The sequence below is a fragment of the Camarhynchus parvulus genome, chromosome 4 (genome assembly GCF_901933205.1).
Source record: "Camarhynchus parvulus chromosome 4, STF_HiC, whole genome shotgun sequence".
Lineage (NCBI taxonomy): Eukaryota > Metazoa > Chordata > Aves > Passeriformes > Thraupidae > Camarhynchus > Camarhynchus parvulus.
The window spans coordinates 42,095,107-42,122,738 of record NC_044574.1 but is presented as its reverse complement, the minus strand read 5'-3'; the positions used below and the strand labels follow the sequence as shown (position 1 = coordinate 42,122,738).

The window sequence follows — 27,632 nt, the reverse complement described above, 5'->3', positions numbered from 1 at the left end:
ACAGAAGGATACAACACAATCAAAACAATCCTCTTTTTAGTTCCCTGTTTATTTGAAGTGTTGAGACAGACAAGGAGCATCATGTTGGAAAGTTGGCTGCAAAAGTGCTGAAGCTGTTGCTTGATAGCATTTCTTTTGGTAGCAGCTTAAGCACTCAGTGCTCAGGTTTGTCCTTCAGCAGCTTCTTCAGCTCTGCCTTCCAGCTGGTGAAAAGTTATAAAATAAACTATACTGAGGAAGTGAACTGGATTCAAAACAACAGGGTTTTTTAAATTTTTTTTTTACCTTTGTTAAGGTTTTAAAGTAAAGTCTGGCATTGTAATAAGTAGGTAGCTTCACTGTTCAAAATACTGAGAATAGGAGAAAAAATAGACCAACTTCATCTCCATTCTTTGCCTCATAATTTAGTGAATTAATGCTGTTGTGTTTTAGTCTGTTAGCAATGCATTGTTTGAAACAGCACAGCACAGAAGAACAATGGAATTGCTTTTAATTCCTTCAGGTTTTGTGGACCAATCAGTGCCTCTACTATAAAATTTTTGGTTTGAACCTCATTAGCATTTTGCTTAAGGAAGAATGGGGTTCTTTTTGAATCTGATAAAAACCTGAGTGCCTAGCTCAAAGTTTCCAATGTTATTATGGGAGTTGTCTTCTGACTTGCAGAAAGATTCTGAGTTGTCCTTTCAAATGTCTTTATCCAAACAACTTACATGACAGTCTAATACAGGACTGACTTAGTAAATTCTGCAGTTCTCTTTATATTAGTATAATGTTGATATCTGCAATTTGATGTTTAAGACTTTATTATCCACTTTTCTTCTCCATCTGTTTTAAAGAAATGCTTATATAAATCTGCTTAAGAGAATACATGCTTCTAATTCTGTATTTTCAGGAAACTTTGGTTGAATTTGTCTAATATATTACAATCTGTATAGCAGAGATTAATTGGTTTTGATAATGCTGGTTTTGTTTCATTAAGTGGTTAGATTTTGTTTCATGGGTTACAGAATGGCTGAGGTTGGAAGGAACTTCTGGAGGTCATTTTGTTTAACCTCACCTGCTTGTGCCTGGCCACGTAGGGCCAGCTGTTCTGGGCCATGCTCAGACATCTTTCAGCTGTCTCTAGGGATGGAGACTCTGCAAATTATTTGGACAGCAGGTGCCAGTGCTCCATTTCTCTCACAGTAGAAAAGTGTTTCCTGATGTTCAGACAACACATTCCTGTGTTTCAGTTTGTGCCCATTGCCTCTTGTCCATCTACTCTCCAGGCTGAACAGTGCCGGCTGTCTCAGCCTTTCCTCTTCTGAGAGATGCTCCAGTGCCTTGATCATCTTAGCAGCCCTCCCTAGAGGGAGTGGACTCTGTCTTGTAGCTCTGTATCTCTCTTGCGCTGAGGAACCCACAGCTGGACACAGCACTCCAGGTGTGGCCTTTCCAGTGCTGAGGAGAGGGGATCACCTTCCTCAACCTGCAGAGAAAACCAGCTAATGATCGCAAGAAGAAACTAAATATTAAAGAACTGCTGTTCTTGTTTTGTCTCACATTGTTTCTTTTGGTAGAGAATAGCCAAATAGAAAAAAAGTTTTAATTCTATCACCCTTCTTCAGTCTCACACAGAACAATTTTGTGTGTGCATATATATTTCTAAAACCATACATCTTCTGAAATAAAGTAGGGCTTCCTTTTTCCAGAATGGTGTGCTTCAGGAAGTGTACATTCTCTTTTAACACCTAGAGTATGTGCATGCAGAAGGAAAGGGGGGATGGAGTTGAGGAGGAAGTGTAATTTTGTTTCTGTTGGATGTTGCTAGCCCTGAAAGGAAACCAATTTGTTTTGAACTTGGATTCAAAATTCTGTTTGAATAGTTCAGGAAAGCCCAAGTTGACATTAATTGATTAATTAGTTCAAATCCAATTTTCCTTATCTTCTCTGATATGGTAATCCATTTTTAGCAAATAGAGCTGAGACTAAATCATTTTTGCAGCAGGTATTGTCTCAAAAATTGTTGCTGACTTTGTGTATGTGCTGAGAATGTTCATGTTCTGCCAGTCTCAGTATGAGAACTAAAAAATTATCACAATGCTGGTGACAAACTTTGTCATGAGATCTCTGTTAGCAGCCTACTGGCTATGCCTTCTCTTGCTTCACTTGTCAGAGGTTATTTGTGTATAAATGAAGGTGACCTGTGAAGGTGAAGTCAGGACAGGGATTCCCTCAAGGCTACTAATGGTATGGTCAGCAAAGAGTGTTGTACATAATCCAGCCAAGCCCAAAAATCTGTTGGGAGAGCAGACTTCTGCATTTCTGTTATTTGAGAGCAGACTATCAAAATCTTTTACATCGGGAAGATGTTTTACAATATAAAGTGAGAAAAGAACAGAGGAAGTCCTTGACAAGACGGTAATTTCAGGCTTACTAATGGCAGTGTGAAAAAACAAAGTGAAGATGTGACCAGCTGGAGAGCTGATCTAAAAAATACTTGGGTACTTGTCATGGGAGACAAGCAGTACTGGTCCACACATTGCAATGCTAACTGTGCGTGAAGATAAGTCAGTCATGGAGCATGGTCAGTCTCTAATTTTGGCACTGGGGCAGCTGTAAACTTCACTATCTCCAGGCACAGTGGTTTGGTGAAGTGAGACAGTCTGCTCTGAAGCCAGCTGCCAGGGACAGATATCCCAATGGTTCTATCTTTGGGTATGCAAAACTGAAAGTTTTCCACTGCCATTTCCGCAGTGAACTCCTTTGTCTTGAGATCATTCTGAAGCAGCTACAGCGAACTTTGTTAAGCAGCATTGCACAGTCAGTTTTGATCAGAAGAGATCAAAAATTTCATGCTGTATTGGCCTTTAAAGGGCAAAACCCCTCTGTTTTTGTATTAATTTTCACAATCTCATCAAAAAAGAGCCCTGTCCAAGGACATTCTATCCTGCCATGCTGAAATATGAGTGTGTCCTGGGGATATGCTCAGATGTACAGAATTGAGTCTTGTAAACACATAGTGACAGCTTAACAGATAGCATGTGCTCATTATATATTCTGTATCACAGCAATACTTCTTGATTTAATATCTTGTGTGAAGCTCACCAAATACATTAAACCACACTCATTTTAAAATAACTTTTCTCTCAATTGTCATTCCCTGAAATATTGGTGTGACTTTTCACTTGATTCGGCAAGGACAAACTCTGAAGCCACATCTCCTGGAAGGCACAGGCAGGTTAGCAGTAAGATGTTATATATTCTCTTTGAAACCAAGAGAATGATTTCTTCCTTCAGTTTTAACTGCAGTTACTATGGTGATTGAGCTCTTAGACATTGTGAACTGATGTCACTTCACCAGCTAAGACTGCAGGGGGAGGAAGAATTAGACTTGATTGCTGGCTTTGTTGCTTTGTGACTGAACTTTGATTTGTCAAGCATTTATCAGAGGCTTCTTCAACAATATTTAAATGATACTGAAATTGTGTGGCTTGCAAACTTTGCTTGCAGAATGAAACAGTAGATAAGTTCTATTCTACTTGAGCTTATCAGAGTATCTAGGGCAGGTCCTTATGCCAGATAAATATCTGGCCAGTTAGGTTGGATCTATAGATTGCCAGGGTGAAGGAACAGAGTTTAACATCTTATATTCACTGTCAAAAGTGCTGATTTTGAATTTGCTGACAAGGTGAATGATGTAATGAGATAGGAAGATTAGATAGTTCATAAGTTGTATGAGCAGAAAAGACATAATGAAATTGCATATCCATTGGGAAGTTAATTAGGGATGCATTGGTAGATTTTGTAGCCTGGAGAGGGGTATGATTAAAGCATCTGTTAATAAGTGTCTGTGCATGAATAATCAGAATAAAATTGCATAAACCAGCTATGTCCACAGCATATCATGTTTACCAGAAATGTGCTGCTGGCTCTGTGTCTGTCTTGTAGGTCTGACACATGTCCGTGTGTTTGCCCTGGTGTTCATTTGCTGCACTAGCATGTTGCACTAATACAGCAGGCATTTCTAGATGCCCCGGAGTCTAGTCAAAAATAGTGTTTCAAATGAACTTGAAGATGCTTGGGAAATTTGCAGCTTTTCACTGTTACTGGCACAGTTCTGATCTGTAAAGGTTAGGAAAATAGCACAGCATTTGTGAGGACTGACTTTGTCACTCTGTGAGCTTGTAGGATCTGTAGAGGGTCATGGCTCAAACTAGCTGGATGTCTGGAAGCATGTAGCAGTTCTATTTTTATAGGTAGTTTTCTTAATCTAAGCCTGAGTTCTGTTCACTGATTCATCATTCATTTATAATAAATGAAATAAAGTGGGAAGTTATTAAAAGCAACCTGTTGAATGCTGCATTGTTGCAGGAGAAAGTCTGTAAGTACAGGTTGGTAACAGAATACTAGTGTGCAGTGAGTAAGATGGCTATAAGGAGATAATCTGTTTGGAAGGTGATGTGTTGTTAATATGAACATTTCCTTAAAAATTATGAGCTTCTTTAAAATCAGCTTTGCTGAATTAAGAAGGTTTTTATCCAAAATATGCAGGTTTTTTCTTCCATTTGTGGCAAGAGCAACACTTTAAAGTAAGATCCAAGACTGGAAATAATCTGGAAGCATAGATCAGTTCTAGAGATAAATCTCCACAATTTGAAAAAGGTTTCTGTGTGTAATCTCAGCTATCTCTGGCCACAATAATGGTACTGTTAAAATAAAACTTGTGAGAGTGTGCATGAGTGATAGAAAGTAAGAGCTGACTCTTGACTGCCTTCTGATAATCTTCAATATGACCACAGTCTCTCACAATTTCAGGGATAATGATTTAAAAGGAAGATGTGGAAAACCTTTAAATTCTGAATTCAGAGGAAAACTAGGTGTTCATCTACTATGTTCCATTCTCCTAGACAAACCCACTTCATGTGTTTTCCTCAGATGACCACCATTTATATTTTTCTGAGGCTTACCCCTTATTAGGTCATAATTTCCCACTTATCCTTGTCATACACTGAGATGTGGATTACCAGTACAATTTTTGAGGCAGTTAGGTTTTCTCATCCTCAACATTTGAATTTATTTTTACATCCAGCTTTGGGTACCTACATTAACTGGTAAATTTAGTAGGCTGATCTTTCTCTAAGTTACTTACATAAGCAATAGAAAGAGGAAAATAATGCAGCACACAGCTATAGAGCGCCTAAATCGGGCTCTTCCTCTAAACTGACCTCCAGAGGAGCCTCTCTTTCCTTCAAATGAGCAGTCAATTTATAGATCAAAGAACACTGCCACCTTAAATTAATCATCATTTAGCAATAAAATACTGTTTTGTTGTTTTACATTCCTCCATTTGTTTAGGAGCAAATAAAGGCATCAGCACTCCCTAGCCCATCAAGTACTATTTTTGGCAGTTTTCGAGATCAAATATTTAATAAACTTAACATCTTAGGGATCAGTTGCAGTGTTTGTGCATATCTGTTCTGTTTTCAAATTGTAACTGTTAATCTCTGTGGTTAAGACTACGTGTAAAGGGCAAAATCAGGATGCTTTAGAAATTTTAAGAAATCTTTTTTTTTTTGCTTCAGTGCCTTTAGGATCAGAGTCAACATGAAAGTAGAATCAGGTGGAACAGATTCCAGAAAAACACTGCTAACAATACTATGTAAACAGAATTAGAATTGTTCTTTTCTAATCATTAAGTCTAATTAAATTTGAAAAGAGGTGGATTTAGTTTCTCAGGGTAAATGATGTTATTCTACTAGTTATTAGCTTAAATTATATTGCCGTACATGACTCTCGCTGCAAACAAAATAATCCCTATTAATTTCATATTTTTTACTAACTTTGAGTAAAATTACTGAAGAGTGTAATGCTGTGTTAAGGACACCTTTTTGGTATTCCACTGATGTAGATGATTCTGGTTTTGCTGTCATTTCCTTTAATATAGAATACAGCCCAGAGAAGATTGCTTTTAGTTTTGTCTGTTGGCTCTGATCTTGAAGTCTGCTGTAATGTATAAGGACTGTATATCCTAACATGTGCTCCGTGCACTTTCCTTCTTGCTGTCAGTGACACACCCACCCTCTTAGCACTATTTAGTCATCACTAAACAGTCAGCACTATTTGCTGTTGTGTTATAGACCTTGCAAGCAACATTGATCAAAATAAGGATTCAGGGGTTCTGTGGGATTCAAAGCTCACACAGGTTCATTTCAGGGGAAGGAGCCACCCTATTTTTTGGCAAGAAAAAAAAGAAAGCACAACCTGAGTCTTGATGCCTTGTTTCAGGATTTGCATTTCACTCAGGCTTAATAAATTGTATTTGGGTGATCTTCAATATGTTGCTCTTGTAGAGAGCAACTGTGGCTAAGCAAAGGCATAATTATTCACCTGTAATTACAAAGACTGTGAAATCAGAAATTCTTACTAGAATATGGTATTTTTCAAGATGTGAATATAATTCTTGAATTTATCTTTCTCCTCTAAATACATTCCTGTCTCCATAGTAGCACTCCAGTTCCTAATGAGTAGCAGAATTTTCAGCTTTTCATTTTTTCTGCATTTCTCTAGGTTATTCAACAGAGGAATGAGGAATGTGACCACATTCAATTTTTAATTGAAGAAAAAGAATCTAAAGAAGAGGACTACTATGAGGACCTTGACAGATTTGAAGAAAACGGTACCCAAGAGTCTCGCATCAGTCCCTACACCTTCTGCAAGGCATTTCCTTTCCACATCATATTTGACAGAGATCTGGTGGTCACACAATGTGGCAATGCTATATACAGAGTTCTTCCACAGGTTAGATGATTCTTATGCATTGATAGCCATAGAAAATTCATAGTGATAGATGCTTCACAGGTTAATTATAAAGATGAATAAAACAGATTTAGGATTCTCTGTCTAAACAGCATTCCTTTGTAAGTGTATAATATTTACGAAATTGCGCTTCTCTTGTTAGAAAAAGGACTTGAAAATAACCTAATTCTACAACAGTTTTGTTCCTTATGGTCATGTCCTTATTCAGTAAGAGAATAATTTAAAAACCTTGTTATTCAATGGAGAGATGCATAAATTCTCTTCTATTCAGTATTTTCATCTAATAAAATGGAATATAATTGCTCTATGTGTATTTTTATTATAAAGTATAACAGTTGGGTTTTTTTTTCTTTTTTCTGTTTTTTAATATTCTAGCTGCAGCCAGGAAATTGCAGTCTGTTGTCAGTTTTCTCCTTGGTCCGGCCTCATATTGATATTAGCTTCCATGGGATCCTCTCCCATATCAATACAGTCTTTGTACTCAGGACTAAGGTAACTAGAGAATATTTTCCCAGTTTTTCTTTAAGGAAGTGTGCTTTGAAGAGATAAGAAGTGCAGAAAGCTCAGAAGTCTTCAGAGAAAATTCTCTGTAGTATGCTCAGACCTTTTTGAGTCTTGAGCCAAGAGAGAGTCACAGGTATGAATTTGTGAATAGCTGTTAAGCAGAGTGTTTTATAGGAATGGTGAAGTAAACACACTTCATGCATGATGCCTTCTCTGCAAGGGGCCAGTCTAGTTTGTGTGTTGTATCAAAGAAAATGTAGAGGGGTAATTACATTTACTTTACTTCATACGAGTGTGGGAGACAAATATGAAATGTGTTCTTGCTTGGGCTCCTATGTTCATAAAAAGGTCTGTGTTGTGTTCCCTAAAGAGGACAGGAGACAAGGTGTGTGATATGAGCAGATGCAGTTTGTAGAGTAACACCTACTACATCAAGGAGCCTGTTTATTTATAGAAAACTGTACCTGAGAGAAACCAGGATGATTTCTAGGAGATGATCCCAGGCACAGATAGAACTTCACAGAGCAGGCAATACTATTATCAAAACTATTGTTAAGGAGCAATGTGGAAAACAAAGAGTTGCAAACATGAATGTAAAGAAAGATACCATGCTTTGTGTCTTCATGGTAGCAAATCATTGTATTAAATTACAGACAGTGCATGGTGTTCAAACGAGACGTTAATCAGGGCTTAGTGTAAGCTGTAAGTCTATTCCAAATATTCTGACTGCCTTTCTAGTGAATGCACTTACAGACTAGGCCTGGTGCATAACACACCATTGCCCTTACACAGTGGTGGCTTTTCATCACCAGGAGGGGCTGTTGGATGTGGAAAAGTTGGAGTGTGAAGATGAACTGACTGGCACAGAAATCAGCTGCTTACGCCTGAAAGGGCAAATGATCTACTTGCCTGAAGCAGACAGCATTCTCTTTCTTTGTTCACCAAGGTACTTCAAACCTAGAGAGTTCTATGATATTGATTTTCATTTTACAATTACTAATTTTAACAACACTTATGAGAGTAGTACTACAGAGACTAATTGGTTCCAGTATTGATTTAATTGATTTTGATGTGTTTATACTAAAAGAGGTAGGAGCATTTAAACATTGCAACTTGACTGAGTATTAAATACTCAGTATAAACATTGGCTTGCTCTGGTCCAGTTTGTACAAATGGTTATTCCTCATATTCAATTTTTTTTTTAGCAAGTTTTATCTTGCGGTTTTATCTAGGTGTTTCCTAGAAGGGATATGTTGTACAGCTCATCACAAGTTCAGAAGCTTCATCTTTCTACTGTTATTCAGCAGACTGCTGTTTATTTGAGTTTTAAATGCTCCTTTGGCAAGTTTCATTTTACCCATATTATTGTATATTTCTCTGCTTTGCAGTGTGATGAACTTGGACGATTTAACCAGGAGAGGTTTATATCTGAGTGATATCCCACTGCATGATGCTACCCGTGATCTGGTTCTTTTGGGAGAGCAGTTCCGAGAGGAGTATAAACTGACTCAGGAGCTTGAGATCCTCACCGACCGACTGCAGCACACACTGCGTGCACTGGAGGATGAAAAGAAAAAGACAGACACGTAAGAACCAAATCCCAGTTTTGGGCTGAAACACTCAGAGCAATAAATTATTTATAGCTACCTTCTTTAACGAATAACAGAATCTTGTAAGGAATATCAGAGATGATCAGGACTGGTAATTTTGGAGTCGAGAAAGAACATTTAATAGGGTATTTCTTTATTTAGATTGTCAAATGTCACCCACAGTCTAGGCCATTCTATGCCGAGATGTTTTGATGGCTCCCTCCCTGACAAGAAAAGTTATAAAAAATGAGCTGACAATTCATTTTTACATGTGAATTACCTAAAATTTTGGAAACTTACATGCAGTCACTGTAGTGAAGGTGAATTTGATGAATGCCCAAGTGCTGTTATTTGACAGAGTTCAGTAAACCAACTTTTGTCTTTCTGGCACAGGATAATAGAACAGAAAAACATATCTTATAAACCTTGAAAACAGTTTATGTAAAGCTGAAACTTTGCAATAGCTTAATGCTATGAATTTGATGTAATACTTACTTGTAGAAATAAATTGCTTAGTGCTATGAATTTGATGTAATACTTACTTGTAGAAATAAATTTGGGTTTGTCTAGATATAAGTACATAAAAATAACACATAACAGTGAGTGTGCATTGGGCCCCAAATCCAGTACTATAGATAACTATAAAGTCAATTTCAAATGTCATTAGTCTATGGCATTTCAGCTCAACAATGATTGGCAAATTAAACAAAAACTTGTGTGAAAAGTAGCATGGAGTTATTTATAAAACACAGTTCCATCTCTTTATTAATTCTATTGATAGATAAGTTTTTTTCTGTAATGGAAATTATTTTAAAAATACTTGAAAGGGATGGACAGGAGAAACAGAGAAAACAAAGCCTAAGAAGTATTTTTTCTCTTCATTCCTGTTGGCTTACTTTATAAAGTCATTTTATCTTCAGGAATTCTTGCCTTCATAGCAGCTGCTGGAACAGATAGTGTCACTTACTGTGTGATGTGCCAAAAGTATTCACTAATTATAACTTAAGTAGTGAACTTGCCAAAAATGTGACTAATGAGGGATTGTGCAGGAGGCTGTGTACAAAATGATGTTCAAGATTTGTGAAACAGTCAGAGATCTTCAGGAGGGAAATGGACCTTAAGATAGGAGTTAGATAGTTGAAGGAAGACACATGAGAATAGGGTGAATTTCTGTGTGATTGGATTTTATTTGCATAATTTATAATATGAACAAGTGTTAATACATCGTATAGACTATTAAAAAGACACTCTAGACCCTAAACCCAGCATGCTCAACAGAGAGGAAGCATTTAAAAATGCCTGATCATCATGAATTGATCAGAAATGGAAAACTGTTTGATCTCTTTTTTTTTCTCTCTGGTCTTTTTTGCAGTTTTTATGGTTCTGTGAGAAAAACCATATTATATGAGCTGAGGATGTGGCAGAAAGAAGTAAAAATGATCCAAGACACTACTAACAAATCATGTCAGAAGAATTAGTAATACATGTCTCATTTTGTTGATAATTTAGATGTATATTAATGTATTTGAAATGATATGCTGATGTAGATCACTTCCTGTTTTCCAAATAACATATTCTTCAGCAAACACCTTTTCTATTGCTTATTGATGATAGGAGTACATTATAAACCCTGTGGGGGGGTAGAAGTTAATATATGAAGAGTGCTGCTGTAAACAGCTTTCTTCAGATTCTCTTTTTTCACTTTTGCCTTTCTTTCCTTACCTCTGTAGGTTGCTGTACTCTGTTCTGCCACCATCAGTGGCAAATGAGCTGAGACACAAGCGCCCTGTTCCAGCCAAGCGCTACGACAACGTCACCATTCTCTTCAGTGGCATTGTGGGCTTCAATGCCTTTTGTAGCAAACATGCCTCTGGAGAGGGAGCCATGAAAATTGTCAATCTTTTAAATGATCTTTACACAAGATTTGATATTCTGACTGATTCACGAAGGAATCCATTTGTTTATAAGGTAAGCATAAGATTTTTGAAGTATCTAATCTGTTACTTTTCTGTAATTTACTATGGTAAATTATAAAAACAAAACTTCATAGCATTAAGCTGTAGCAAAATCCAATCTTCCTGGATTTTAGGCTTTTAAAAAAAACAACTTATGTTCTCAGTCTGAGCTGTGTTACCTGATATTAGATAGCTGCAGAAGAGTATTTTGGTTATCTCTAAATGTCTGAAGGAACATTAAGTGCTAAGTTCTCATCATGATTTTTTCAGTCACCCATTAGCTGGACATATAAATGTACTTCCACATTTAGCTGATGTGAACTTACACAAGCCATTTGTGGTTCTTCTGAACTTGTGCTTTAAGTTTTTCAGTTCTATTCCCGGGTCTTCTAATTGTAAATTATGACTTACTATTCAGTTAATCATTACTATTCATTCACTTCAGGAGTGAGGTGTAGTTGCAAATGTGGCTGGTAGCAGGAAGGTACAGAGATAGATACATATGCATCCCATATATATGTACATGTGTTTTCTTGTGTGTTTATATCTATGAGGTTCATTCCTAGGTCTTGCTAGAACTGAATTTTGTGTCCTGTACCATGTGAATTAAGGATATGAGTCAGAACAAACATAGAGCTCAGTTTCATTCAGATGACACCAGAAGAGAGACTCAGGTTTATACAATCACAGTCATTGTAAGTTGCTGTATTGTGGGTTTATGATAAATCCCCTTCAATAACAAGCAGAGATGACAGTAATTAGGGTGATTTGAATGAAAGGGAAAGGGAACTCTTTTAAAGGAGAAGCAGTCTTGAAGCACTACATCAATTCTAGTACCCTAAAAACCATAATAATGAAGTAATTGAAAAATATCTATCTTGACAGGTGGAAACAGTTGGGGACAAGTATATGACAGTGAGTGGTCTGCCAGAGCCTTGCATGCACCATGCACGATCTATCTGCCACCTGGCTTTGGATATGATGGAAATTGCAGGCCAAGTTCAAGTAGATGGTGAGCCTGTACAGGTTAGTAAATGTGAGCTTGAATGAAAACCCTTTCTTTGACAGCATGATAATGTTTTGAAATAAGAAAATACTCTAGTCCCAGTCCATGCAAGGCATGGGCCTTGTTATTGTTAGATTTTGAGACTGATATATACAAATAATATGAGAAGTCACATGTAGTTGTTACATGTCCAGTGCCCAGACCTTAAAATGCTTATTGTGCTTTCAATGGTAAAGGACTTATTTAGGTCCACATCATTTGTGTCTGTTTTCTGATAATTTCAATATAATCAGTGAATTCCTACTATGCATCAAGTATAATTTGTTGAGTCTTCTTCAACTCAAGGAGCACAAAAATAATATTCCCTCCCTGATATTTTTCATCATGCCTCAGATCCTCATGTCGGAATGAGACACTATTTATTGCATTAAAAAGAGAATTACAGTTCCACAGACAGGTACAGCAATGATTACTGACACCAGTGTATATTAGTGGAATTTCACTCACTGTGGGACTTTCTGGAGATGTTGTAGCACTGATACAGAACTGGGCAAGCAGCATTGACCGTCCTCGTCAGAAGGCTGTGAGCTGAAAATGATTAATGAGTGCAGTGCATATTTCTATTTACATGAATGCTGCTGTTCTGTCACCTAGCTCAGAGCTGTGTACTTCACTTTATCATGGAGCAAAGCAGTGAGAAGGTTTGATTTGGGACTTTACAGTAACTGTAATGTGCTACTAGAATGAGCTTCTCCAAACCTCTGTCCTATCTCTTTACCTTCTGAATACAAAATACCATGATTTTTCATTTGAGAAACATCTTTTTTCTTGACCTGTGCCATCCTTTTCTGCACCTTCTGAGCAGTCATTAAACACAGACCTGCAGAGTATGCCTCTCTGCCCACCTCTTTTTTTATTTTCACAGTACATAATAACAGCAGGGTGGATGCTGGAAAATTACAGACTTTGATTGTTTATGTGGAAGGCAGAGGCATGACATTGTACTAAAGTTAAAAAACAAAGTGACAAAACCCACAAAATGCAAGGCTTTGAAGAAGCAGGAGTATCACTTTGGGAAAATAAACTCTAGTAGATATAAAGTAGCATGTTGCCTGTGTTTAGTCAGAGGCAGCAGATTAATTACATTACTTTTGAATATTCAAACTTAATTTTTTCTCTCTAAAGATAACCATAGGAATCCATACTGGTGAGGTAGTCACAGGTGTCATAGGTCAAAGGATGCCACGGTACTGTCTCTTTGGAAATACGGTCAATCTTACAAGCAGAACAGAAACTACTGGAGAAAAGGGAAAGATCAATGTCTCTGAATATACTTACAGGTGAGTAATGTATTATTCTTATTGGTATTGGCATCTTAAAATAAATCACTTTGTCAGCATACCATAAAGTTTTTTTGGAGTTGAAAATGACAGTCCTCCTACAACCATTATTTAAGTATGTGAGTTCTCATGAAGCTCTATGGCAAACTGCATTATGGTACACAGGTATTGATCTGCAAATATAACAATGATGTAGAGATGGTTGAATCTTTTGGTAGTCTGCCCACATACAGGTAGCATGTTTAATATTTTACATAGTGTCTGGCATGCATGCAAAGTCCATTCATTTCTATGTTTTCTCTTTCAATTTCAGGTGTCTTATGACACCAGAAAATTCAGATCCTCAGTTCCACCTGGAGTACAGAGGTCCAGTTTCTATGAAGGGCAAAAAAGAACCAATGCAGGTTTGGTTTTTGTCCAGAAAGAGTACAGAGACAGAGGTATGAGTAACTGGAGTGTAATTTTGTTTTTTTCCAAACATAAACATTAAAAATTTAATCTAAACCACGGAGATACATTTACATTTGCAAAACTAAATGTTCCACAGGAAAAAAATGAAGTTTTGTGCAACACTCTTTCATTAACACATTTATTATCTTGACAGTACTTGAAAATCCTTGATTATTTGTCTTTGCAGTTTGTGCAGCTCCTGAAAGAGTACTTTTGATTTCAGAAAGTCCTTGAGGGAATGCCAAGTGTTTAAATATTTATATCTCCCTCTTAGAGATTTCTGCACTGTACTAGATTTTGCAATATAATGTCGGTTTCTGTTTAGCTGACATGTCTGGTTACCAGCACTTCAAAATTTGCCATTTGCTTCCTTGCAGTGAGTGAAAAAAATGTGCTTTCAAATCTTTAGGCAACAGTCAAGCAACTATTTGCAAGCAGGTTCACACCTGATGTGTGTGGTGGTCTCTTAACCCCAGATGGCACCTGCTTGTTCAGACACTGTTGCAGGGCAGAGGTCCTGCTTTAGAAATATACAGGGTGAAAACTACTTCTTGTATATGACATATCAGCCCAAGTTGTCTTCTCAAAATGAGGTGGGGTAGAGCTTTTCAAGCACTGAGGGACCTTTAAGCTTATGCCTCAGTTTCAGAATTCTGGGCATGTATTATCCAGAATTTCAGTAAAAGCCAATGAGATCTAGACTCAAAGTGTGCTACAGACTTAGACAATGAGGTTACAGTATGCCAGCTGCTTTGCCATAGCTGAGCAGGTGCATACATCCCATCCAGCACATCCACTGGAAGAAAAAAAAAGATAAAAGTGATTTACATAGCTTGAATTTTGCCCCGAAGCAATATAAAAAGAATGAGTTTTCTGCTATGTATTTAAACTTAAAAACACCCTTGACTAAAATAATGAAAGTCATCAGTCACCTTGGCTGAAATAATTGTTGTAAGTCAGAGGAAATTAATTATGTGTCTGAATGCTCATGTACTTCTGAAAGTGTAATTTAGGCTGTTAAACTGTTTAGGCTTTTTAGGAGATCTAATCCAGATTTATTACCACTGGTACCCAAGTGTATGAATATTGACTTTTTAATGGTAACTCCCAGTATTAACCCTTTGTACTTTAGCTCTGCATTTTAATTCTGTATTTGAATATATATTACTTACAATTATATTCTGGGTGCCACTTTTGAGAATACTTTTCTATTCTTATTCTACAGTAAGATAACTTCACATAGCTACCATTATTTAAAATCTCTTGTTGTATTTAAAATACATTTTAATTAAACACCTTTCACTTTTTTCTGCCTTATAAATGTCCTATCATTTGTTTCAAGACACATTATAATTTTAAATGTAAATTTCAGAGAGGTACTGAGTCAGATGAGTATTTTCCTTGTTTTAGCCTAACATATGTTTAGTATGAATATAAGGTTCAGGTAGTTTAAGACTTTCAGAGATATTGTACAACAGCTGGTTTTGTTAATCCTCACAGCAGTCCTGAGAGACACTTGCTGATACTATTATCCAGTAATTGAGCTTTGTAGAGGGACACATGGGGGCAGGAATAAACCTGACTGAGAAATATTGTGAGCCTGATTTTCAGGAGCATTTAAGACTCACAGTTTAAGCACACTGAAAAAGCCTTTCTAATTTTGTTAGGTTTTATTAATTCTGAAATTCAGATATAGATGTAATTCTTGAGACAGAAGGACTTCTCCCAAAACAGGTATCTCTTCTAGATTGTACTAAGTTTGGGAGCATAGGAGAATAGAAAAATACACTGATATGATGATGTGAACTGATAATCATTTTGTCAGAAGTGATTTTGAAAAGTGAAAGAATATATTCCTCTAACCTTTTGATTCTTTTCCACTGCCTGCACAATTTTATCTGTCCATACACAAAAAAATGCACAAGATTTTATTCCTTAAGGATTTTCTGAACTAGTTCTCCTGTGAACATACTCTTCGTGTTTTTTTCTGGCACTTTATAGGCTGTGCATAATTGTTTTAATCCAAAAGCAAAAATCAGATAACCAACTTTTTATGTTTGGTCACTTTAAAGTAATCACTTTGCTTAATGCACACATGTAGTCTTGGTTTTCTTTCCAGAATATTTTTCAGAATGCTAATATATTATTTTGTGCAGTGCCATTTATTGTTATATACAGGGGGACTGTACATGACAATAAATAAGGGCACGTTTAGACATATTCAGAAACTATGTGGTAAACTTTCTGAAAGGCCACTGCAGAATATTGCAAGAAGTGGCATATAGAAGTAAGCATGAAAATATTTCTTAAATCATCCTGAAGACACTTCTGCTAATTATGCTTTTACTGTGAAGTTTTCTACCTCCAATATCTAGCTCTTCAAGCTGGGATCGACGCACATTACTGATGTATTTTTCTTTTCATTATATCCATTGGAGAGTTATTAGCTCAGCATTTCAAATCTATCAGCATATTTTACTCTGAAGACCAGTAATAAGAACATGGTGAGGAAAAAGGACAAAATGTTCACAGATGCCATAAGAGATGTGAAACCAAGGCTAAAAATACACTGTTTCTCTACTAGGCCAGTAGAAAATGATAGGGCTGAAGCAGCTCAGCATGCCTCAAACTTGATTCTTGGGTTGACATTTCTAATATCAGTCCCCATGAGCAGCAGTTACTTCTGAGAAAGACCTAATTTATAAGTGTTGGTTTGGAGTGCTGCTCCTTCATCTTTTTTCTCTGATATCTCTTCCATGATACCAGTACAGCAATAAGTATAGTTGCATCAGAAATACACATACAACAAAGCAACTGTGACCAATTATTCACTTTGCATCTGCTTGTTTGCATAAGATTAATTATTGCTGTCTTCATTATTTTAACAGAGGTTCAGCTGAAGTTTCTTGAGAAACAGATTTGTTGTAAAAAATAAATCTTGCCAAGAGCTTCAGATGTATGATTGCAATTTTACTCCCTCTCCAGTTTTTAATATCTTTCTCTTCTGCCCTGTTCCCACATTACTGGTGGGAACAAATTGAAATATCTCAGGCAGAGCTGGTAGTTCACCAGGACATGTAGGAATTGTTTCATTCCTACATACAATACGTATGAAAGAAATACATGCATTACCTATGCTTTTTGGTTTTTTTTTTTTTTAGTTTTCACTATTTACTGATACTGGTTGCAAGTTGTAAAATGTATTTTGTCACTGCATTAACCCTCCATGTTGTTGCTTCAAAGAAAATTCCTTACTTCTCAAATTCTACTTGCATGCTCTCAAGGAAACAAAACAAGATGCTTTCTGAGCTGAGGGAAGAGGAAGAGGATGCTGAATAGGGTGCAATACTGTCTCCAAGTAGGGTGCCAGGCAGTAAGGTTATGTTATGGATGTTCTTTCACATTCTATCTCCCATTGCCATGTGCAATACCATTGTCTTTTGCCCTACTCCTGAAGTCATACTTACCATTTTTCTCCAGGCTTGCTTGCTAATTTTTTGTCCTTATTGTTTGGTACTGTTAAATCTCTGCTATGAGCATGTATTTCAAGCTTTCCTTTTTTTGATATGCATTTTTGCATGTCAGTCATGTGACCATTCCTACCACCAGATAATATTGAATGAAACCATGTAGTATGCACGCCACAGCTAACCACTTCAATCTGATGCTTCACATCTTCGTCTTCATCTCTGAAGTACTGTGGTTATGTGAATTGATGACATTTCTTGAAAGATAGGTATTTCAGTTGATAGGTAGGACAATGAACCTAAGGAATTATATTTAAAAAAACCTAAAGCAGCATTACGAAAATTATTGCATATATGGTATCATATTTAGTTCTGCTATTACCATGCTTCTCATTCATTTTGTGAATAACACTTGATGCTCTGTAAATTCCTGGTTAGAAAAAGGTTTCTTATTTGATATCATCCTGCATTTTCCCTTTGTGGACTCTGTAAACATCTTCTGTATTGGGAAGGGGCAGCTGTTTTTCTGATACTGCCATTTGAAGCATGTGCCAATGTACTTCTACTGAAATGCTGTTCACTTGCAATGTATTTCTCATTGATTTATATAAACTATATTAAATTGTCATATTAGTAATAGATTGCTGGACAGTATTAGACCACTCGTAGTGCATTGATTCTCATCTGATGTAGCCCCTGGAGTTGGAAGGCATGCTGCTGGGACATGGTTGATACAGTTGCCTTTTGGTTTGGTCTCTCTAATTTCAGAAATGATCTTATTTTATTCCTTGAGAAGACCTGGTAATATTCTAGGTATCATGACATAATTAAGGGATGTAAAGCTTGGAAAGGTCATAGTGTGTTTCATCAGCTGATGCAGTTAGTAAGAGTGGACAAGTTTTCAGATGCATAGACCTTCCATAACTTTAATATATAGTGCATTTTTATGTGAATAGTATCTGTTCTTATCTGACCAATCATTTCTGAATATTTGCATTATAAAATAGATTAGTGCAATTACTTTGTGTATAAAAATTGTCTATATCTAGTATATCATATTAGCACAGAATATATATGTATAAATGTTTCATGTTAATGTGCAAAAGAAATTGCAATAAATTATTTTTTCCATGGACTTCTAGAAATCTTGTGATTTTCTTTTGGTAGAAAACTTTATTTCATTGCTTGATACAAAAAAAAAGTATTTTCTCCATTAAATAATTTGCAGTTCATATTTAAATAAATTGTTGAGGCATTGTTCCAATGTTTGCAAATGTCCAAATGTCTTACATATTCACATTAATGGATCACATCCTCTAATTAAAGTAGTGTTCAAAATGTTGAGGTTAATGCTTTAGAAATAGTAGATGAGGTGACAAAAATGCATAAAACCTTCCTTTGAAACCCTTGGGCAATATTTAACAATCAAACGTTATTAGCTGTACACTTTGAGCAGGATGTACATTAGCAACCCAAGCTTTAGGAATGGGAAGTGAAGGGAGGAAACCTTATACTTTCTTCCCCATCATCTCACTGCTGGACAGCAACACATCCCAAGACATCATCAGAGGTTACCCTCTCTCAGACAGGTCCACAGCAGCAATGTGGACTGATCAAGTTGTTCAAGCTTACAAAAACTGCATGGTGACTTTGAAAGACATGGAATTTGTGACAGCTGTGGTTGTGCATTGATATAACTCATATGCAAATGGTTCTGAAGAAACTGAAGTTCTGTATCACACTTCAAGCTGATGGAAGATGTCATGCCAGAAAACTTAAATAATGCTCTGGGTTTATATTGTGTCTTCTTAATAATTTCAAAATATTAAAGCTCCAATTAAGCTACTGTGTAACATAACCAGTTTCTTAAAGCATAGAATAATAGCTCATATTGTGTTCATGTAAGAGCTTTTTATCTCAGTACAATTTAGGCGCTTGCTTCTGTTACTAAAACTGGTCTTCACTTAACTGCTGCATTCAACTACTAAATTTATAGTTTGGTTAAATTTTACTCTCAGCTAACAGTTAAACACTTCTGCAGGTATTTAGTTCTTTTATGTGTGTTCTACTGCCTCTTTTATTTAACTGTAGTGATTTGCTTTTTCAATAGAAGCTCTCTAGCTGAAACATGAGGCAGAGTAATCATCAAAGTCTGTTTCAAAGGTCTTTATAAATGTATTTTATTCTGGTATTTTTCTGTTTAAAAAAAGAAAAACTGGAACAAGGAGAAAAAAGGGGAGATCAGCCATGAAATTTCAAATTATGGAATGCTAAGTTGTTTGGAATCTCCTGGATCTTATGCATTCCTGTGAAATCAGACAGGCAAGGGAAATTGATTTTCAGTGGTGTTTGTGCTTTGGCTGTGCAGGGGACTCTGTGACTCTACTGCTGTCTTAAAGTGGGCACTGCAGCTGGCTTCCAAACTGCTGGGTCAGTCCTTGGTAGGAGCAACATCTGGGGACATAACTTCATGTTTGATTTTTTTTAAAACAGAATTATTAACAATGGATGAGATGCTCATTTGGATATCTGCTTACAGGATTATCACAAACATGTCTTTAGTGAAAGGGTAGTCAGGCACTGGAACGGGCTGCCCAACGATGTGGTGGAATCACCATCCCTGGAAGTGTTCAAAAGGCAAATAGAGGCAGCACTTGGGAATGTGGTTTAGCAGTGAACACAGCAGTGCTAAGTTTACAGTTGGGCTCAGTGGTCTTAAGAGTTGTTTTCCAGACCAGGATTCTCTGTGAAGGCCATCCTCCAGGAGGGAGACATGAAGACAAAACTGATAATATTATGTGAGATTAGGTGGCAGTGCAAATCATATCTGATTGGTTCCAAGCTCACTTTTGAAAGACAGTCATAGGCACAAGAAGGAAACAGGAAGGGATGTGCTAGCATCTGATATGAATATAAACTGGGTGATGCTGGAGGCCCCAGAACCTTTGCTTTGAACAAACCTCTAGTAAAATCTAAAGCTAATCCATGAGTGTGCTGCAGGCAGTTGTCCGCTACAATGTATGTTCTTGTACTCTGCAATGTCTATAGCCTTGTCAGCAATACCTCTCTCTATGGAGCCAGAGAAGGGTCTGAGGCATCTGTATCCCAAAATGTGTTTTTCATTCACCATGTAGACAGGTCAGCATTTTACTGTATTTTACTGTACTGTAAAATGTTTATTCCATGCATTTCTAGAGCCATCAAATATTGTTAAAAAAAAAACAAGTTGGGTCATGAGATTCTAGCACTATGAGAACTTAAAGAGAATGTAGTATTTATGTTCTCCAGGCAGTCAGCATACTGGTACAAATGGGATCTTTTGGGCAATTGTAAATTAATTCTGCCAGTCACTGTGTTGGCTTATCACATCCAAGTAAGGGGAAGTGACTGGAATTACAGTCCTGTTTTATTTTAACAAGATTTTATTTTTCATTATAACAAGATCCCTTCTTTCCTGGAGGCAGTCTGAAACTCTTGTTATTTCATGCACCAACCCGACCATGGGAGGGGGAGCAAGTAATAAGCCAGTAAACAGAGCTGTGCTAAAGTAAGTGTAAAAAAAAAAGCAGAAACCAAAAAAGAGGTTCTATTCCCTGATCTATAGCTGCACATACAAGGCACTGAAGTTTTTTCTACTGTTCTTTAGATGTCTGTCTGACTTTGGGTGACACTTTGGAAAAACTGCAACAACACATGCTATCTCTACCAATTAATTATTTGTTATTCACAGGAAAAGGCTAATGTTCAGTTTCATCATAATCAGTGGGTCTTTTTGCCAGTATAACTGTTTTGGAGATAATTGCAAGAGTGGAATGTGAAAACAATATTGTGATTATTATTCTGGGATGAAGATGTGGGATCTCTGCTATAAAGGTTTTGTCCCAGACTGTTCCCCATATCCAGCACTCACATTGGCATTGTTTTCCAGAGGTGATTACCGAATACAGATTCAACACCACAGGAAAGCTGTGCTTTCAAGGGCAGCAATTTTGTGGGCTGAGGGTCCATCTGTTCATATGCTAGGCAGCTCTGGCAGGAAACCTGTGTGCCTTTTTATATTGTAGGTTGTCAGGGTCATTCTAGCCTTTAAAAACTGATTTTACACTTTGATAAATATGCTGTCCTGTCTAGTGCTCTAAAAACTGACTTATGATTAAAATGACAGAACTTAGCTGAGCCCCAGCAAGAGGCTAAAAATGTTCACAGTTCCTAGCTGGTGTTAATCATAATCCTGAACTGGAGACCAATTAAACCAACTGTCCTTAAGCCTTTGTTTAAAAATCAAACCAAACAAAACCTCCCACAAAAACTACAAGGCCACAGTTTTCAGATGAGGAGTAAAACTCTGGGTTCAGTATTGCTGCCTTAAGCCACTGTGTCAGTATGAGCACAGTGCTCTCATGAAGTATATGAAAAATAAACCACCTTCATAAATCACACTGAAATATGCAGTGTATTAGGTGAAGAAGTGCACATCTATTTCTTACAAGTCCTAAACACTGGGTCTAAGGTTCCTGGAAAGAAAAGACAGCTTGTTATGCCTTGTTATTTTCAGATATTTTGTGCAAGCCAACTTAATAAGTGTAAGCTTTCCTACACAAAGTGTTCAGAAACAACCTAATTTCAAAAAAAAAACAAAACTCATATAAGGAGGTTGAAGTGTTAGTATTCGTTTTCCACAGAGGGCATAGCAAAGCATTCAGAGCTTCAACTACCTGTACAAGAAATCCAAGCCTCACTTTCTGTCACATTATATATGTGTTTCTGGGCAATTTTATAATGATCTAGAGGATAAGAATCTTGCCCACAAAATAAGGATTCATGCCTTTTCACACAGCCTTTCCCACATCATCCTACCCTTCAGGCTTTATAGATGCTTATGTATATACACAGACACACATATTTGAGTGCTGCATGCTCTTGCACAGAGTATCATGAGTGGTGTACAGACTGCAAATTCTAAATTTGGCAGCTGTTGGAAGAATTTGCTTTCCTGAAGTTCTCAATTCTCCAAAGGAAGACCATGGAAATAACTACTGTTTTGCTTTCATCACTGGAAGAAAAGAAAGATCAATTCTGTTTATACAGATAAGTATTTAGTTTTGGAAATAATTGCTTCTTTCCATTGCTCATTTTATAAGTTTGAAAGGAGCAACTATCTGGGCAAAAGTGCTGGGTTAATAAGAACATTTCTATCTCTATGAGAGACTCAATCTCAATTTTCACTTGAACCGTATTTTCCAAACCATGCTGCATAGCTGTTGAGGAACACTGTCCATCCTTTTAGTTAATTGGTTTTGTTTTAGTAAAACAAAAGTACTGAATTTTCACCTTACCCTTGACTGCCCCTGGCACCCTGAAGAAAATCAAAAGCCTTTTCCTTCTTGACTGCTGACTCTGCTTTGGACTTCAGAAACCACTCCAATATTTGTGGTTGTTTCATGTATTACTGGTGCTATTGATGCTATCCAAACCCCATACATCATGTAGCTCATTACATTTTAGTTCAGGAATACACAAATCAGATGTTTTGTCTCTGATGGATGTACCAATATTTTGTATCGTAACATCTCTTATGTGTAAAAGCAGGTAACATAAGCTACAATTTTAAATGAAGATATAATATTCCAACATCTAACATAAGACACGGTTACAATGGCACAGATCTTTGGTAACATTTTGATAAGGATTATGTAACAACAGTGTTGTTTCTTCAGTTCGAGAAAAGAAGTTCAACTTTGCCCAAGCAACAACCAGCAATCCTATAGCTACATTTACATGAGGGTCTTAGAAGGAAAGCATCCTAGAAATAACTAAAGGTTGTTCCCTCATAGGAGGTCATATTTGAGAGATAGTTTGTTTAAACCATTTAAGAATTACAAGGCAAAGATACTACAGGTATACAAAGACTGACGGGTCTTTCTAAACATTCAAATTCATCATTCGTGTGTAGTTTCTCATACAAAGATTTTTGGGTCATTTCTGCTTGCATAACTGATTTTATTGCCCCCTTGAATGTGAAGGCCCATGGCAAGTGTAGCACTGCTGCAAAAAATGTGTCTGGTCTGTTAATTAAGTGCTTGAAAGACCTCGTCAGAGCTTGAGGAGTGGCTTCTGTTGTAGAGTGCTCACTTTTCTGCTAGGAGTTCCTGCTGACCAACAGTGTCACTCCTGATGCAGAGTAGTCCATTTTACACATCCTTATGTTCATTTTCTCTACAGCTCTCTGGTAAATACACAGGAAAAGTTCTGTTGAGACAAGTTCTACTGAAGTGTCTCTGAATTGAAGACAGGAATTAAAAATACTTACAAATCAGGAAGAACTAATATATTATTTCCAGGCTGTTGCTTATACCTGGAGTATGCCAAAATTCCCTGCAACTGCTTTTATTCTATTCTGCAGTTCTGCAGTCTTCAAACTACTTCCATTGTTAATTATGAGGATGTGGACAAACTGGACGGACTGATGTTAAAGTCTTTGCTCCTTTCCCTCATCTGTTTCTGTAACAATTTAAATGTAATGCATCTCAGTTATGCAGATTTGAACTTTGGGTTGCATTTATGAGAGCTGTTTTACTTGCTCAGTCAAGTGCTTGAAAACATCCACAGGTCATTAGAGCAGGAAAGCTCCCTGCTTGTGGAAAAACAAAAAGCAGCTTTATTCTGGCTGATACGCAAGTGGGTGAATTCTATCAGTGCACAGCTTGGTGCAAAAAAAATTAGTAGTAATCAGTGGAACAGGACTCTGAGTGGGAAATTAGGCTATGAAAGGAGTAGTCCCCACCCACCAGCAGACAAATTAGTCAGGCAATAACTTTAAGCACTGCCATGGCTTTTTCAACTATGCTTCTTTCCTTCCTTCAGGGGCAGGTGGAGCAGATAATCAGGAGGGTGAAGAAAGGGAGACTTGCTGCTTCCTGAGCACCAGGCCTCATTTGGGCTTCTCTCATTGTCTGGACACTTGCACAAGCAGCAGCATTTGGGATGCACCTGCCTTGCCCTGGAGCAGAGGCAGTGAGGCTCTGTGGGTGCAGGAGACCCGGGTGAGGTGCTGGAGGCCCAAGTCCTTGCTGAGAACTTTATCTTCCATCAGCATCCAAAGCAACAAGAGTACCAACCAATGTTGCTCCTTTTCCACTTTTAACAAGAAAAAAGAGGGACAGAATTTGGGCACTAACAGATTCTGTAAGCACGGCCAAAAGAATTGTTTTGGTTTATGGATCTGAGAGCTGCCTGCCATCTGTTTTCTGTTCTGCTGTCCTTCACCTCTTCGGGGCAAATACTCATCTATTGATGCATGTGAACTGTGCGTTCATTTTAATTACCAAGTCCTGTATATGCTTTATTTCATCAACCTGCTCTTATTAATACAAAACCAAATGCATGCATTCAGAATACATGATAGAAATCCATTCCACTTGTAGCTTTCTCAGCAGGAGAGCCATTCTGTTCAGCTGATTGCTGAACAATCTCAGAAATTAACCCTCAACCTCTTTCTGCTGATTATTTGAAGGTAGAAAGCTTTTGAGTAACAGAGTGTTTATAAATCAAGACAGGGAGACTGAAAAAAAAAGTAGTCAAACTTTGTCCCTGATGTAATCCTGGAGAATTTTGCTAGCTTTAACCACTATTGCATAGTTTGTTGTTAATGACATTCTTATTGATAAGTAGCTGTTGGATATTTTTGTTACAGGGCATCCTGGGTCTGGTCTTGATATCATGTAAAATACTGATCTGTTTGTGGACTTGTTTATATTCTTTGTTAAGGCAAAAATGTCAAAATTATGCAGTTGAATTCAGAACTATATTTGTTGACTTTACACTGTGAGAATGCAATAAGTGTTTTATGTAGAGGTTAATTAATGGAGCTGAAGAGGTGAATTCCATTGCTGGGTGCAAATTCAGTAGAAGAGTATACCTTTAGAAGGTTTATTTCCTGTTGAGCATTATGAAGGACACAGAGGTTGAGAAAGCAAAATCTAGTGTTTCCCTTAGCACAGCAACTGTTTGGATCCTCAGCCCTCCTGATTTTCCTCAGAGATATGAACTATACCATCATGAGAAATACTCTCTTCTTCAATTGGAACCTACTCCTTCCTCTTCCCTAAAGAGATGGTTTTCACCCTTGGATGAATCTTTGGAATTGAATACCATTACTAATTTGCTAATAATGTTCTTGATTTTCAGACAGAGTTTTCTGGCAGTCGTTTCTTATTGGCTTATTATACTAAAAACCTCCCATGGAGTCTGCAGAAACTGGCAATGCCAGCCAGTGAGAATTCAGACATGTGTCAGCAATAAAGAATAAATAGATTGTTTCCAAATATAGATATAAACCTCATAATGCAGTATTTGCTAGTGTCACCAGCAGAGCTTATGTGGGTGAGCATTTTCTGGAGAAAACCTAAAGATGTCATCAAAACAACTGGGTGACAGGAAGTTTTTCTGTCCACATAACTCAAAACTGTTGTTTCTCCACTCTCCTTCATACAACAGGTGCAAAACTTCTTTGCCTTCACAAGGGAGGCTCAGGAAGAGTCATGTCTGTCACATGACAGTGCTCTTGCTGTTCTTTGCTTGCTGTTAAGGCCATTTGTTTTGAGACATCTAAACTTTTCTGTGCAAGAAATAAGAATGAGAGAAAAGGTAGTTGGCATTGCCTGCCTAACCACACTTCCTTATCTGACCATGTAAAGTGGCTTCCCAAACACACAGGTGCTTTGAATTGAGGAGCGAACCAGGTGCCTTACAGTTTTCTAAAGCTGAAGGACCTTTGGAACAGGGTCTGTGAGGTACTTAACACAGCAGAGTCCTTGTCTGAACTGGAATACTGGAAAAAAAAAAAACAAGGAGCAACTTACACTTCAGGACAAATGAATTCTCTAAAATCTGGTGCTGTAATGCATTCTATGACTTCACTTCTCTCAGGTAGTTTTTATAGAACTGTGTAGGTCTCTTAGTAACAGTATGGCCTTTAAAAAATTTTTTCCTCCTACTTGTTACTGTTTGCTTGACTTCCATGTTTAAACAGTGAGCAGCTTCTTATAATTAGTTTTAAAACAGACTTTTGTGTTGTTTCTCCAGTTAAACAGGGCTTTTTTTCTCATACCTGGTTTGTTTCATGTAGGCCATTGTTTGCCATTTTTATTCATACATTGCTTAGATGTTTGGAGTAAAGCAACCCCAGAAAATTCCATTTATTCAAATTGCAGGAGAAGATTAAGATGTGATGCAGCACTTCCAGACTAGAGCATGCACAATCTATAAGTGAACAGTATATTTACATGGGCATGGTCTGAAGTTGTTGGCATTTTAAGGTTGGAAAATTTCTGCTGAACTCTGGATCAAAGTGTATAGCATGTAATATGAATCCTACGCAATGGGGCTAGAAACGTTTAGGTGCAATTCAGGATTAAACATGTAGCAGGCCAGGTGACCAACAGGAAAATATTCCTGGGCTACTCCTATTAGGGAGGATTCACAGTAGGCCTTCTAAGTTTTGATGTTTTCTTTGTAGCTACTGTACACGAAGACCCATTGGTTACCCCAGGCAAATGGGTTGTATTAAAATTCTTAGCTAAAGTTATTGGGAGTATTAGTTACGGAAACTGCATAAGAAATGAGTCATTGTTGTGGGAGGCATATGGGTTCAGTTGAAAAACACCAGAAGAAAATTTTCATTTTTAATGAACTGTTTTTGCATGTTGTGTGGTATGTGTGCAGCCCTGACAAGCCCACGTTTTTTACAGCTTGTGCATGAGAGCATTCCTTGTTGTAACTGTTCCTATTTCTTATCTTCAGCTGATTCACAGTGTGTCAGGGGTACATCAGGAATGGTCAAGTGTGTAATCATCAATCCTGCCTTGCACACTTGTTTGGCAAGTCTTAAATAGGTAGAAGTAGATAAGGGAACACAATGCTGTGGTGAGATTGATATCCACAAGGGACACACACAACCTGTTTATTTAGTGTTCATCTCTTTAACTCAAAATGACTGGCCAAGGGGAGAGTGGCTTTGAGTTTCACAAAATAGGCAGAAATACTAATGATTACATGTGGGCCATCATCCTTTCCATTAAGGACCTTGAAGTGTCCTAGAAGTGGTACTCAATTTTCTAAAGCTCAAGGTTATTTCTTTGAAAGTAACCCTCAAGAATTAGCAAGGCAAAACTAGATATGCATTTAACCAGGCTTCCTGTTGCAAAATGACATTCTTCTCTGGAGATAGAAGTGTTCTAGAATTTCACATGGGAAATAATAGCTACATGTGTGAACCTCTTTCTCCTAGTTTTTTGGAAGTAGTCCTGATCCCACAAGATGCTAAAAAATAATCAAACCAAAAGCCACACCACCCTGGCCATTTCTGTCCTGAGACAAGAGATATGTGGGGATTCCCAGTTTAAACATCAATTGTGTGTGTAGTGGGAAGAGCCATTTGGAAGTTTCTGTGTTCTAAAGAGGCTTTCCTTCTTGTGGTGACTACTTTTAGTGAGGAGTGAACAGGGGGTGAGCATCTCTTGCTG

At 37.3% G+C, this 27,632-nt stretch overlaps 1 protein-coding gene across 2 annotated transcripts in view; it reads left to right on the top strand.

Moving 5' to 3' along the window:
• Positions 1-18,234, top strand: part of GUCY1B1 (guanylate cyclase 1 soluble subunit beta 1) — a 40,705-nt gene extending 22,471 nt beyond the window's left edge. For both annotated transcript variants that reach the window (XM_030946801.1, XM_030946800.1), the window contains 9 exons: positions 6,550-6,780; positions 7,174-7,290; positions 8,115-8,248; positions 8,691-8,888; positions 10,622-10,859; positions 11,732-11,872; positions 13,038-13,192; positions 13,506-13,632; positions 16,927-18,234. In XM_030946801.1, the coding sequence (XP_030802661.1) occupies positions 6,550-6,780; positions 7,174-7,290; positions 8,115-8,248; positions 8,691-8,888; positions 10,622-10,859; positions 11,732-11,872; positions 13,038-13,192; positions 13,506-13,632; positions 16,927-16,950 (1,365 nt within the window). In that variant the 3' untranslated portion in view covers positions 16,951-18,234. The remainder of the gene's footprint in view (positions 1-6,549; positions 6,781-7,173; positions 7,291-8,114; positions 8,249-8,690; positions 8,889-10,621; positions 10,860-11,731; positions 11,873-13,037; positions 13,193-13,505; positions 13,633-16,926) is intronic.
• Positions 18,235-27,632: the final 9,398 nt, after the last annotated feature.